The sequence below is a fragment of the Dendrobium catenatum genome, unplaced genomic scaffold (assembly GCF_001605985.2).
Source record: "Dendrobium catenatum unplaced genomic scaffold, ASM160598v2 fragScaff_scaffold_1446, whole genome shotgun sequence".
Taxonomy (NCBI): Eukaryota; Viridiplantae; Streptophyta; class Magnoliopsida; order Asparagales; family Orchidaceae; genus Dendrobium; species Dendrobium catenatum.
In genome coordinates, this window is record NW_021319908.1 from 582,503 (window position 1) to 596,754 (window position 14,252).

The 14,252-nt window shown below is 32.0% G+C and overlaps 2 protein-coding genes across 2 annotated transcripts; both read right to left on the bottom strand.

Annotated features, from left to right (window-relative positions):
* Positions 1–1,870: 1,870 nt before the first annotated feature.
* On the bottom strand, positions 1,871–3,313 carry LOC110092462. The gene is made up of 2 exons (XM_020817018.2): positions 2,546–3,313; positions 1,871–2,147 (listed from the first exon to the last, which is right to left on the bottom strand). Exons 1-2 carry the CDS (start codon positions 2,711–2,713, stop codon positions 2,100–2,102), a joined length of 216 nt encoding a protein of 71 aa, XP_020672677.1. The 5' UTR covers positions 2,714–3,313; the 3' UTR covers positions 1,871–2,099.
* Positions 3,314–3,673: 360 nt separating this feature from the next.
* On the bottom strand, positions 3,674–4,381 carry LOC110092461. Its single transcript, XM_028700068.1, has 2 exons — positions 4,079–4,381; positions 3,674–3,986 (listed from the first exon to the last, which is right to left on the bottom strand). Exons 1-2 carry the CDS (start codon positions 4,244–4,246, stop codon positions 3,939–3,941), a joined length of 216 nt encoding a protein of 71 aa, XP_028555901.1. The 5' UTR covers positions 4,247–4,381; the 3' UTR covers positions 3,674–3,938.
* Positions 4,382–14,252: the final 9,871 nt, after the last annotated feature.

Here is a 14,252-nt window from a genome sequence, read left to right on the forward strand (position 1 = left end):
TAAGATGTTTAGCACTTTTAATAATTTTAAAGAAAGGCAAATATTTATTTCCCAGCATTGAAATAAAATGACCAAGGCCTATAACTGGCATCATTAGTCGTTGAAGTTCCTTGTCCATCCTTGGATGCGAGATCTCCAGAATTTCCTTGACTTTGTCTGAATTTATCTAGATACCCTCAAGAGTCAGAAACACAAATTATTTTCCACAACCAACTAAAATGATAAACATTAGAGGATTTAGATTCTTTGTTTTTTCAAAGTATTGAATATTTCTTGTAAAATAGACATGTATTGGGCTGGTGTTTTACTTTTAATGAGTATATCTTCAACACAAATTTCAACATAATAAATATAAATCCAGTCTATTGGTAAGTCGCTCCAAAAATTTTCAATTCGAATGGAATGATAGTATGGCAATACAATTTGTCACCATTTGAGAAACCAATCTTCTTGCAATCTATGGGGTGCATTTTCATTGATGATGCCCACAAATAAGGGAATCAAGGAAACTCATTGCTAAATAGTCGAAAAATAAATCAACTAGCGCACATATTCGTGATAAAAGATAATTCACTTTGAGGCAAGCCAACTTCAATTTATTGAAATCCACACACATTCTCCACTTCTTGTTTTACTAACAAACCAACACTATATTTGAAATCCAATCCAAGTGTTGAAACCCATGAGCCCGAAATGGTGTTTTAATCATAATCAACCACACACAAAAAAAGATCTTGTCATAGAGGCAACATGTACCTCTCTTGACTAAAGTCCTTTAAGGCGCAATAAGAAAACAACAAATTATCTTTGACTTTATCAGTGAAAATTGGATAAATGGACAAAATAGACAATACAATTTCAAGGCAATTGGACATTTGAATTCTAATCTGCTCAGAAGTGGAAACGTTTACCTGCAATTCTTATACATGTTATTCAAGCATTTTGAAAACTCTAAACAGAAAAAACACAGTGACAGTCATTCTTCAACAGAAATGCGTTTCAATAGAGTATTTTCACTATTGATGTACCTAAAAAGCATATAATTTTTTACGTGTTAAAAAAAAAGGTAGAAAACGCCATAAGAAATTTAAACCACGGATTGGTTTGATATGTATTTGATGTTTTTCAAATTTATAACACCTTACTTTAATAGAGAAATCTAGTTAACAAATAGGATACCATAGAAACCAATTAAATGCAAATTTAAGAAGCATAAACTACATGTACCAAATGATTTGTTTTTTGCTTTTACTTCTTTAAATATTTCTAGCAAGTTTCATTGTACACAAAACCATAAAAACATAACAAGCTTGAAGGGTTACAAAAGTTTTCAAAAGAATAGAAATGGTCATCCTTGCTTATCATGTTTAAAGCCTTAGCATATCACCTATATACTACTAGTAGAGAGGACCCTGCATTCGGGACAAATGGAAAAGGTCCCATACCTGACCCTGAACATTTGAAAATTAAAACATAACACTAGGAAAATGGCACTCAGATCACTCCATTTCAGCTTACTGACATGTAACAGAAGAGGATATAAACATTTATTTAGATGGAGCATGTTTGCATAACAAGTTCATGAATCCTTGCTAATTAAGGGATAGAAAATAAAATAATATGATGGGTACATAACAATTTATTCACCAAGACGTCATAATTTTCACTACAATCCCTGTTGGTTCTGTCCATCATTGCATTTGCATACAGAAATTTAAGTCCTCAGCTTAGCCATATAAACGCATGCAATTTATCCCCTCATTGGTAAATTTATGTTATGTTATAATTTGTCACCTAGTGATTAAGTTGGTGTAGTTTTGGCAATATGCATAAGATGTCAAAAATTTTACCCAAATAAAACTATAAAGACTGACACAATACGCATATGAGATTTAAAGTAGCATGGCTTTATCATCAGTTACAAAAGCCTCATTCCCAGGTTCCTTATCAAAAACAACAATTCAATGTAAAAAGAAGCTGCCAATAGCCAAACAAGCTTCAATATCTTTCTTATCATGTCATTAAACGACCAAATTCTGCCAAGTCAAAATTACCATTATTCCAAAAGAAACTGAAAAACCTCATCCAATGAAATCCCCTCACAGGAATTTCCTCGGTGGTCTTCCCCAGTTCTCATCCTGCATGTGCTGTCAAAGACCAGAAAGAACAAATTCATTCATAAAGCTCTAAGGAAAGGAAGTAAAGGTATAGAATGTATTTCCTTTATAGATGATTTCAAGTTTGTTATATTTAATTGTATTAAGAGAGATTGTAATAAGTTAGCGGACTTATGCGCTAACTTTGGGGTTTTTTCCGAGTTCTTTTAGGAAGATCTCTTACTTGATAAGGTTCCTTCTTCTTTTGTTGATTTGTTGAAGAAGGAATCTTTAGCTTGTTCTTTGTAGGCTTTTTGCCTTTTGCTTCTTTTTTAGTTTTTAAAGCTTTTTGCTTCTTTAAAAAAAAAAAAAAAGAACCAATTCGAGATTAGGGTTTTCAGAACATCGTATGGAAATACATCAGAACAAAGAATTCCAATAGATCTTACAAATTCATTCACGATGCCCGTGTAAACGAGAATGGGAACAGCCACGCCAAAGAATCCAGAGATCGCTAGGTTGCGGCGACTCCAATGGAAGGTTAGCTGTAGGTTCTCCCTAGCGTGATTCCAGTCCTCTATGAACTTGTCCTTGTTCACTCCCATGCCACCTGCCATCTTTACTCTCTAGCAGTGGCGGAGCCAAAAAATGTCTTTAGGGGGGGCCTAAATTATTTTTTTTAATTTTCCTACAACTTTTTACATCCAGACTTAGGACCGAAATAATCAGCTTTAAAAATGATAAAAATTTGATAGTGAATTAGTTTATTTTTTTCCTTCACAAAATGACTTCTAATTATCAAATCACTTGATTTCTGCTAGAACGGGTTCAATATATTAACTAAATACTGATATTAAAAATCTCATTGCACAAAAAAATATAAAATCTTTTTAAGACCAAATCAATACAGGATTAAACTAATATCAATCAAGAAAAAAAATGTAAATGAATAGGAAATTAAATTGAGAGTGATTTGAATGGACTGCCAATGTTGAATATCTTGATCGTGGACTATTTATTGGGCATTTAAATGTCTTAGTGATATCAGAATTCGGCAATTGTGGGCTCGTTGGATTAGTCTCGTCTAGCCACTCAATTCGATTATAAGCATGTTATGTTTGGAAACCATTTGGTAATCCAAATTATGGCTTAAACATTCCAAATATGCTTCAGTTCTTTGATTTGGAGTCATTGAGGTTCGGATTGAGTTGAATTTGGTGTCATAGGGTTCATATTTTTGAAACGTTCAATTCGACTATAAGTTTGCTGAAATTGGAGTTCATATGGTCTCCAATTTAATTTTTGAAGTTTCCTACTTGATGTTATCTCTAGATTCTCTATTTTTTTTTTTTCATTTTTCTTAGGGGGGGGGCATGTGCCCCCCTTCCCTCCGCCAGTGCTCTCTAGTTTGTTGAACTGCTTCAGTTCGCGCTGCCTCCCCTGCTGTTTCTTGCTTCAGACGCTCACAGCTTAGCCATATACAGGCATACAATTTATCCCCTCATTGGTAATTTTACGTTATGTTATAATTTGTCTAGTGATTAGGTTAGTGTAGTTTTGGCAATATGCATAAGATGTCAAAAATTTTATCCAAATAAAACTATAAAGACTGACACAATACGCATATCAGATTTAAAGTAGCATGGTTTTATCATCACTTACAAAAGCCTCATTCACAGGCTCCTTATCAAAAACAACAATGCAATGTAAAAAGAAGCTACCAATAGCCAAACAAGCTTCAATATCTTTCTTATCGTGCCATTAAACGACCAAATTCTGCCAAGTCAAAATTACCATTATTCCAAAAGAAACAACTGAAAAACCTCATCCGATGAAATCCCCTCACAGGAATTTCCTCGGTGGTCTTCCCCAGTCCTCATCCTGCATGTGCTGTCAAAGACCAGAAAGAAACAATTCGAGATTAGGGTTTTCAGAACATCGTATGGAAATACATCAGAACAAAGAATTCCAATAGATCTTACAAATTCATTCACGATGCCCTTGTAAACGAGAATGGGAACGGCCACGCCAAAGAATCCAGCGATCGCTAGGTTGCGGCGAGTCCAACGGAAGGTTAGCTCTAGGTTCTCCCTAGCGTGATTCCAGTCCTCTATGAACTTGTTCTTGTTCACTCCCATGCCACCCGCCATCTTTACTCTCTAGTTTGTTGATCTGCTTCAGTTCGCGCTGCCTCCCCTGCTGCTTCTTGCTTCGACGCTCACAGGACGGTGATTGTTACGGGCGATACTTGAAGCCCTCTGTCTCGTTCTTATCTCCAAATTTTTAACTGCATGTATTAGAATATGTGTATGTAGCCGCATTTAGATAAATGTTATCTGTTGTTCATTGGGAAAAATTTTTGGCATATTTTATGGACACATTTAAAGTACTAATTATGAATAAAATTATGAATAATTTTTTTCTCCCATTCTTAATTTAATACATAAAACGGTCATGTATGTAATTAATATATAATATAATATATTACCTCGATAGAGGAACATTGGAATAATTAAGAGTAGTGAAATGAAATATTGGCATGCCTAAACATAGGATGCTAAACCTTTTAGAAAATAAGGAGATATTAAAATTATAGGAAGACCATAAATCTCCCTTTTGATAGTGCAAGTGAGATTGTGAATCATTTTTAACTTTGTTAGGTACACTAAAAGGGGGGGTGAATTGGTTATTTAAAAATTTTCTCAATGAAATATTTTTTATTATTCAAAAAAATCACAAATGCAAGAGGTAGAACTTAAAAATAAAGAAATTGTAATTTGGTTCTTTTCAATTTTCCAAACAAATATCAATGAAAATTTTTTTTATTTATTTTTTATTTTTTTCTCAATAAGAATCAAACAAAAGACAACATGATAATCAACAAGCAGATTTTTAAGAATAACAAATATACAAGAAAATAAAAATATAGAAAAAAAAATAAAAGTGAGAAAAGAAAAGTAGAACGAGCACACCATATTTTATAGTGGTTTAGTCAAAGCTTGGCCTATGTCTACTTCTTAGCATCCTCCATAGGTACTACACCATACCTTTAGTGTCTCTCCTTTAGCCCTCATAATAAGGCAGAGAGAACCTTACATAATCTCTTCAACCAACTAGTGTGGTAGACTACCAAAATCATTTTCACCCTTTTGGTGAGGCAGAGAACCTTAAATGCATTTTCACCCTCCAAATGAAGGCAAAGAACCTTGAATCCTTTTTCACCCTCCTTGTGAAGGCATAAAGCTTGGAATCCTTTCTACGCTCCTGGTGAAGGTCGAGAACCTTGAATCCTTTTTTACCCTCCTAGTGAAGGTAGAGAACCTCAAATCTTTTGTCATGTGTCTGGTTAAGGCAGAGAACTAAATCACTTTCACCTTTTATAATGTGGCAAAGTAGCTAGGCCCTTTGACACTAAAAGGGTCTTCTTCTCAAAGCTTCCCTCAAGATAAACCTTGATGTATGGAGAAACTGAGGTTAAAGTTTGCTGAAGTAACCCTATGAAACTCATCCTCACACTCCCTTAAATCCCACAAGGATCCTCTCTCTCTCTCTCTCTCTCTCTCTCTCTCTCTCTCTCTCTCACACACACACACAAATTTAACCCTTTATCTCCCAAGCTCTAGGCACTCTCTTCAAGCTTTCTTTCATAAGAAATAGCCCAATGAATACCAAAAGACTTATAAAGTCTTATGTGAAAAGCTTAAATAGAGGGCTTCAGAAAGCCTAAAAAATTAATTCAGCTACCACTATTTATTCAATGTGATCAGGGATCATGCAATACAATTAGTTCAAAATAACATGTTTGTTTTATATGAAAAACATACTCCTGTTGTAATCCACAATCTTGAACTTGTGATTTTTATGATAACAAGCATTATTAAGTGACTCCTTATTACTCCTAGCATTTATCTTGTATATCCATTTTTATGTGTACTGTGATTTCATGTACATCATATGCCAATGTAATATGATTAAAGGCTCAAAATTGGATATAATAGGATAATATTTTATAAGAGTTTATATTTTATTTTCTTTATTTTATATTTGTTGAGTAAAAGTTCTATAAAAGGTGTATACTAACTTGGTGATTGTACACACACATATAAGATAGTGAGAAAAATAAAGTTAATTTTTTTTTTGAACTAATCATACCGTACGATTTGGATCGTACTATATGATTAAGTATTTAGAAAAATATTTATAACAACTAATTATATAATTAATGTTTTTAAACTAATTATATTATATGAACCAGATCATACTATACGATCTGTTTAACTTAGAAACCCTAGCTATTAATCAAATTTAAGAAAACATTTTAATTTTTAAAATGTAAATTGATCGTACTGTATAAACCTATTCATACTATATGATACTTAAATTATTACCTAAAATAATCCCCATGATTAGTCAATTAAATCAAGGTTTTTTTAATATAATAAATCATACAGTATGATGTGGATCATAATGGATGATAGGTAGAGACAAAAGTTGGCCATCTTAGGGATCATCTTGGATAAACTTTGATTTCTTCAACTAATCATACAGTACAATACCCATCCTACTAGATGATGGATAGAGATTATTTTCTATCATCTCGGAGACCTTCCTTCTTGAACATTGAGGATAATAAATTAATCATATCATATGATCCAAAAATCATACTTTAAATTAGTATATAAAGTTTTGAACAAATTATACTGAGACTTTATTCTATGTAGTGGATGAATTAGGTTTTAACCTAATCGTATTATATGATCCCAGATCGTTTTACACAATATGAAATGACATAATTAAAATTTTAAGGTTTTAAAAAAGACCTTATATTTAAATACTATTTTTAGACATTGAAAAGATCTTTGATTGTTAAAGGTATTCTAAGAGAGAGAGACTTGTGAGTTATTAGAGCATTGAAGGAGGAGGTGAAGTTGTGAGAAAGGGAGAAGCAGTGTGAGGTGATTCCACATGATTGCTCAAAGCAGGCTTGCACCTTGATTCATGCAAAAGCTTTATTAATCTATTGGGATTGCTCTATAAATCCTTAGGCAGTTTAATGACGTTTAATAATTTCCCTTGAAGTTTCAATTCGCATCATAGCGGGTCTAAAAATTAGTAATTTAAAAATACATAAGAAAAGAACAAATAGAACTTTTTGGAAATAGGAATACTGTATAGGTTTATTCTATAACTCATCTACCATTGTTTGATAATATAACATTTGACTTTTGAAAATTTTGTATGTCTACTTATTTATGATCAATTGATTTTCGCATGTGGCATACTATTCAAGAAGGTTATTATACTCCATTTAGATTTTTGAATGGTATGAAAATTGAAACACTTATTACTTAATTTAGTAATAAGGATAGAGATTTGGCATAAATTAATGTAAAATATTTAAACTATTTTTTTATGCATTTAAATCCAAAGAATACATGAGGATCTCTACTTGTACTACTGACAAAGGGATCATGGATAGGTTATGCATCACTTATGAGCATTCTAGTGAAATTAAAAACTCGTGTTTAAATATTTTATTACATTATTATGAACTCTTTTGCATGAAACCTAATGAGACTATCTCAGACATGTACACTAGGTTTAATTAAATAGTGACATCCCTGTATGCCCTAGGTAGAGAACTATAAAAGTCTAAGAAGGTCAAAAAAAATTTTACTTTATCTATTAGTATGTATGATACTAAAGTTACTTCTATATATGAATCTAAAGATTTGAATTTTTATTATATTGATAATTTGCTTAGCTGACTCATTTCCTATGAGCAAAACATGAGTCAAAGATTACTTGATGTAGATAACATGAAGAAGGACAAAGCAGTGGCATTAAAGGCCAATGATTTTGAGAGTGATAGCTTTACAACTGAAGAAGACAATCATAACACTGATGACCCGATAATTCGAAAACTTTCTGAGGCATACCTCTTTATTTGATGATTTTAATGGACTTAACAAGAAGCATGTTGAATTAACCAAAGCACACAAATCCTTGAAATCAGAGTATATTGATTTAGAAAAACATCTAAATAATTAGAGACAATTAGAATGGGACTAATTCCTAGTGAGCGAGTAATGACTTGAAAGTAAAACTTGATGCACTTCAAAACAATAGATCATCACCTACACCAACATAATAATATCAACCATAAACACACCTTGCATCATCTCATATCCCTAAGTGTATGCACTACCCCCCATATATATTAGTAAATATATTCCTTGGGAGTAGGTTCTATTCATGTGGCATTTTAGGACACACACCTCGCATTTGCATTATACATCGTAGGACATTTCTTGTGTGGTGGCATAAATCATTTGCATCAAAATATAACATTCATGTATCTCATCCAATAAAGTATAAGGTGGAACCCAAACTCACTTGGGTTCCTAATTCCAATTTGTGATGACATTATAGGGGTGATCACAAAAGTAATTCATCAAGTTAGTGGCTAAGGTAGGAGGCAAGATCACACTAAGAGATAACACCACTATGAAAGTGGGGGGTTCAAGTTTAATTAGTAACTCATATAAGTTTATCATTGAAAATATTTTGCTAGTAAATAGCTTGAAACATAACTTTCTTATTATTGATCATTTATGTGATAAAGGTTTTGATATTAAATTTTTATCTACTAAGTTTTTGATTAGCTTAAATGGAAATATTATTTTAGATGGAAAATAGAATAAATAATTTACATGCTTGACTTAAATTGTGTTGATTATTTAAATTCCTTATATTTAAAAGTTGTTGTTAATGAATACTAGTTATATCATAGGTGACTATGTCATGCAAGCATGAAAAACCTTAAGAAGATCATTCAGAAAGACCTAGTGAGAGGCATACCTAAATTAGATTTCTCTAAGGACTTCCATTGTAATGCCTACCAACTAGGAAGATAATTCAAATTATCATTTCAATCAATTAAGGATGTCATAACCTCTAGGCCATTAGAAATCTATCATATGGACTTGTTCGGACCTATTAGTACTACAAGCTTTGAAGGGAAAACTTATAGATATGTAATTGTTAATGATTTCTTTAGATTTACCTGTGTTAGATTCCTATCTCATAAAAATGAATTATTTGAGAAATTTAGAACGTTCTCCACTTGGATTCAAAGAAATTTAGAATGTGAGATATCTGTTATTCATAGTGATCATATTAGAAAATTTGAGAATGATAATTTTGAAATTATATTATAGGGAGCTAGGAATATAACATTTTCTTCTGCCCTTAAGACTCCTCAGCATAATGGGATAGCTAAAAGAAAGAATAGAATCTTTGTAGAAGCTATTAGGGCCATGTTTACTTAATAATATCTTCCTAGGTATTTTTTTGGACAGAAGTAATAAATACTGCTTGTTATATTTTAAATAGGGTTTTGTTAGATATAAACTTAATAAGATACTGCATGATCTTCTTAAGAGTAGGACATCCAATCTTCATATCTTCATGTTTTTGGGTGTAAATGTTTCATTCTTATTAATAGAAAATCTTCTAAAGGTAAAATTGATGCCAAGTATGATGAAGAAGTCTTCTTAGGTTATTTCTATATAGGTAAAGCCTATATAATATTTAATAAGAGGACCTTAATTACAGAGGAGTCAAATCATGTGGTATTTGATGAATTCAATAGATCTGGGGAGCTTAGGTTAGAAGAAGAAGAAGAAGAGGTAAATGTTTCCCAAGGAGTATACTCAATTGATTTAGAAAATATAAAAGAACCTCAAAAGCCATTACCTAAAGAATGGAGATATTCTAATCATCCTAGAGAACTTATCTTAGGAGATCCACCTCTAGGAGTTAAAATTAGGCACAGACTTTGAAAGGAGGTTAGTCATTCTACATTCATCTCTATGGTAAAACCCACAAGTGTAGATCAAGCCCTATCATATGAATTTTATATCCTAACTATGCAAGAAGAGTTGAACCAATTTGTTAGGAATGATGTATGAGAGTTGGTTAGTAGTCCTAAGGACCAGAGTATTGTAGAACTAAGTGGGTATTTAAGAATAGGATGAATGACTTTAGATTAGTGATTAGGAATAAGGCCATGTTAGTATCTAAGGGATACAATCAGATTGAAGGTATTTACTTTGAGGAGAATTTTATCACTTTAGCTATGCTAGAAGCTATTAGAGTTCTATTAGCATTTATATATTTTAGATGCTTAAAACTATATCAGATATATGTTAGAAGTGCCTTTCTAAATGAGTTAATTAAGGATGATGTCTATATAGAATAACCCCCTAGATTTGAAAATTCAACCTTTCCCAATTATGTTTATAAATTGAAAAAGGCATTCTATAGATTGATAAGGGCAGTGTAGAGAAACTTAGAACATTTCTTCTAAATATATCTTTTGTTAAGGGTAGTGTAGATACCACCCTATTCTTAAAGAAAATAGGAAATGATTTACTCATTCAAATTTATGTGAATGATATATTATTTAGATCTACAAATAAAAATCTTTGAGATGAATTTTTCAAAACTATGAGTAAAGAATTTGAGATGAGTATGATAAGAGAGCATACATACTTTCTTGGATTTAGTGTTAAGTAAAGAGATGATGGAATCTGTTTTAGTCAAATAAAATATATCAAGGAGATCCTAAAAAAAGTATGAGATAGAAGGTGCTCAGACAATAAATACAACCATGAGCTCTACCATTCAATTAGATAAGGATACAAGTGGAAAATAAGTGGATTAAAAAAATATAGGGGAATAATAAGATCACTTCTGTATTAGACTAATAGTCAACCTAATATAATGTTTTGTATATGTGTTTATGCTAGGTTCCAAGCTGATCCTAAGGAATCCCATATAATAGCAGTTAAGAGAATTCTTACATACCTTATAGGCACAAAAAATATAGGTATTTGGTATCTTATGTATAGCACTTCCTTTAAATCATAGGATATTCAGACTCATACTTTAAAAGGTGTTAGATAGATAAAAAAAGCACATCAAGAACCTACCAATTCATAGGACAATAATTAGTTTCTTGGTTTAGTAAGAAGCATAACTCTGTAGCTCTATCCCCAGTTGAGGCTTTATATATATCTATAAGAATTTATGTTGCTAAAGTCTTATGGATAAAGCAACATATCCTATATCTTGGACTATCTATAGGAACCATTCCTATCATATGTGACGACACTAGTACCATCTACATTTCTAAAAATCTAATTCAACACTCCCACACTAAGAATACAGTTATTAGTCATCATTTTATAAGAGATCATATAGCTAAGGAAGATATAGAGCTCCATCGTGTAACCATTAAAATTAATTGGTAGATAAGTCACTTAATTGGCAGATAATTCACCAAACCGCTAAGCTATGACACCTTTAGCACAGTGAGGCCTAGACTAGGTGTCATTGATATTCATGTTTGACTCAAGAACAAAGTGGAATTAACATCATGTATGATTAAGTGATTTGTGTGTTTTCCTGTTTGTTTTGTTTTTTATTTTTACTTATTATTATTTGTTTTTAAATTTTATGTTTAATTTTGCTAATTAAAAATAGTTCTTTGATCATCACACCGCACACATTTAAAAATAAAAATAAAATATAAAAAAACATTATTCACATCATACTATCTAAACTTCATTCATATTATATGATCAATACACCTCTACACATCCTCACCATTCATGAATTCAATGACCCATATCTGATCAATAATTGGTGATCATATTATACAACTACCTTTTCATCTCGTATGATCCACATGTCAGTGATTGTTGGATGATTTTAATTAATATGTATAAAACTTTTACACATTATTGTACGGTATGAATGCCTATTCATCCTGTATGAACTATTAGTCAAAAAGTCATCCAAATGACTCCTTAGATGAATGCCTTTTATGAAGATTATCACGTGTGATCATGATTGTCCTATACAATTTGACACCCTTTTTAATATATCACTAAGACAAATTAAATTCCTATAATAGTAGTGTACTATACTCAATCATACTATACAATATGTTTAAAATTCTTTAAATTGGAGGGATGTCTAAGGATGAACTCACTAACATTCATACCCACTTCTCTTATTTCCTTCAAGTATTACTTAAAAATATTCCTTACGGTCGGTAGCAAGCAAGCCCTTCAATTTCTTTAGGGCAGTTCCTCTCATTTTCCTGTTGATGACAACTTCCAAAACCCTTGATGATGAAGCTACCTATCATCATTTCAAAGAGGCCTATATCACACCCTCACGCATCCTACATCAATCCACTATTAATTATTCACATTCCCTTTTAACTCCAAACTTCTATGTAAATTTTTGCGAGTCTTAGAGTCCAAGTAAAATTTTCCAGCATGACCCCATATGTTTGTATGCATCCTATAGAGATTACCAAATAGTGCCTTGATGAATATCTTCATTTGTCCAAAAAGTGGTTTATCCCCATAACTTATTCTCTAGGACTGACTATAATTAGATCACTATAAACAAGAATCTTAAAAATAATCCTCTAAATCAACATCAACCTCTTATATAATCACTCACCCAAAATTGAATGTATCTTCTAGCATGTTTTTTGAATGTCAACCCTTCCTAAGGCTGGTGATATAGTAAATATCACTCCTCTTCTATTTGTCGTTACCTACCTAATTCTGTTTGAGAATGTATTTGATGAGCCTCAAATGAATATTTCTTACCTTCAAAACCTTACTTCCCTTTGCCTAGGCTCCACTTAACGTAAGTATAACATTGCATTATGACACCTTATAGCTTATGTCTTAGATTATAAGTATAAACTTAAATATTAAACACCAGCTGACATGTTCCTAATATTCTACTTGGACGGGTCCTTTCACATTTTATTTGATGTTACCACGGAGAAGAGTAGAAGAAAAGTATGAGTTTGATGAAGCAGAGCGAGGAGCACCTGTACCACCACCACCTCCTCCACCATCAGCATTAGGTGCAACACCAGCTCATGATTTTCATGCTTATGACTTGAATTTAGAATGAGTAGACCATTTGGAGTTGCAATCAGCCCAAAAGTATCAGGAGTTTACTTAATATTTAGCATGGCTTTATCATTAGCATGAGTTGCATCAAAAGCAACATCAAGAGCTCCAATAGCTATATCAACAACAATAAGATCTCCTCTAGCAGCACCACTAGTAGTACTAGCAGCAGCATGAGGAAGACCATGACTAGTTTAGTGAATAATACTCTTCCCTTCACAAGTTCTTCTAGCCACCTCCACCACCACCTTATCAAGGGTCCTCCTTTTTTTAAATTTTTATTATATATATTTTGTTGTTTCTTATTTTGTTTTAGCTTTTTCTTTCTTGTTGTCTATTTTCTCCTTTTTAGTGATGTCAAAAGGGAGAGTAGGTTGTTGGTTGTCATTGTAAATGTTTCTTGGCATACTCTATTTAGTTTTCATTTTTTATGTTTGTGATATTTTTTTCTTTAGTTTGTTGTTTCTTTATTAAAATAAGATAAACTAATAAAATTAAAAAATGTTATTATTCCCTTAATTTTAAAATTATCACTTAGTAATAGGGAGATTAGGAAAAAAAACTAATTATATAAATACAACAAAAAATGTTTACTATCATAAAAAGGGAAGATTATTGCAATTCAAAATCCCAAGCTTGCATTTTTTTATGTCAATAAACATTATTGATTGTCTTATTATTTCTCCTAGCATTTATCTTAAATATCCGTTTGTGTTTACTAATATTTCAGGTACATCATATGCCAATGCAATAAGATTAAGGGCTCAATAATGGGTAGAATAGAATAATATTTTGTAAGAGTCCATATTTTTATTTCTTTTATTTTATATTTCTTATGTAAAAGTCCTATAAAAGGTGTATGCTAACTTAGAGACCGTGGAAACACACACAGAAGAGTGAAAAAATTAGTTTTTTGTAAATAAATCATACAGTATGAGAAAGGTTTGTTTGTTGTAAAGGTGGACGAGAGAAAGAATGAATCCAAACTGGGTGGAAGCAAAAAGGTGCATTACCTTGAAGTGAATCTCGCTTTGAATCAAAATGCGAGAGGGAGTTATTTTGGCAGAGGCAAAATGAGGAAAGGATTCCTCATTTGCTTTTGTCAGGAAGTTTTCAGAGGCATTCCTGTAGGGTTTCTTCGCCAACA

Coding starts and splice junctions, on each gene's coding strand:
- LOC110092461 (XM_028700068.1), bottom strand. CDS start 4,246: ATGGCGGGTGGCATGGGAGTGAACAAGAACAAGTTCATAGAGGACTGG. Junction 3,987..4,078: donor AGGGCATCGTGAATGAATTT/GTAAGATCTATT, acceptor GGTCTTTGACAG/CACATGCAGGATGAGGACTG.
- LOC110092462 (XM_020817018.2), bottom strand. CDS start 2,713: ATGGCAGGTGGCATGGGAGTGAACAAGGACAAGTTCATAGAGGACTGG. Junction 2,148..2,545: donor CGGGCATCGTGAATGAATTT/GTAAGATCTATT, acceptor GGTCTTTGACAG/CACATGCAGGATGAGAACTG.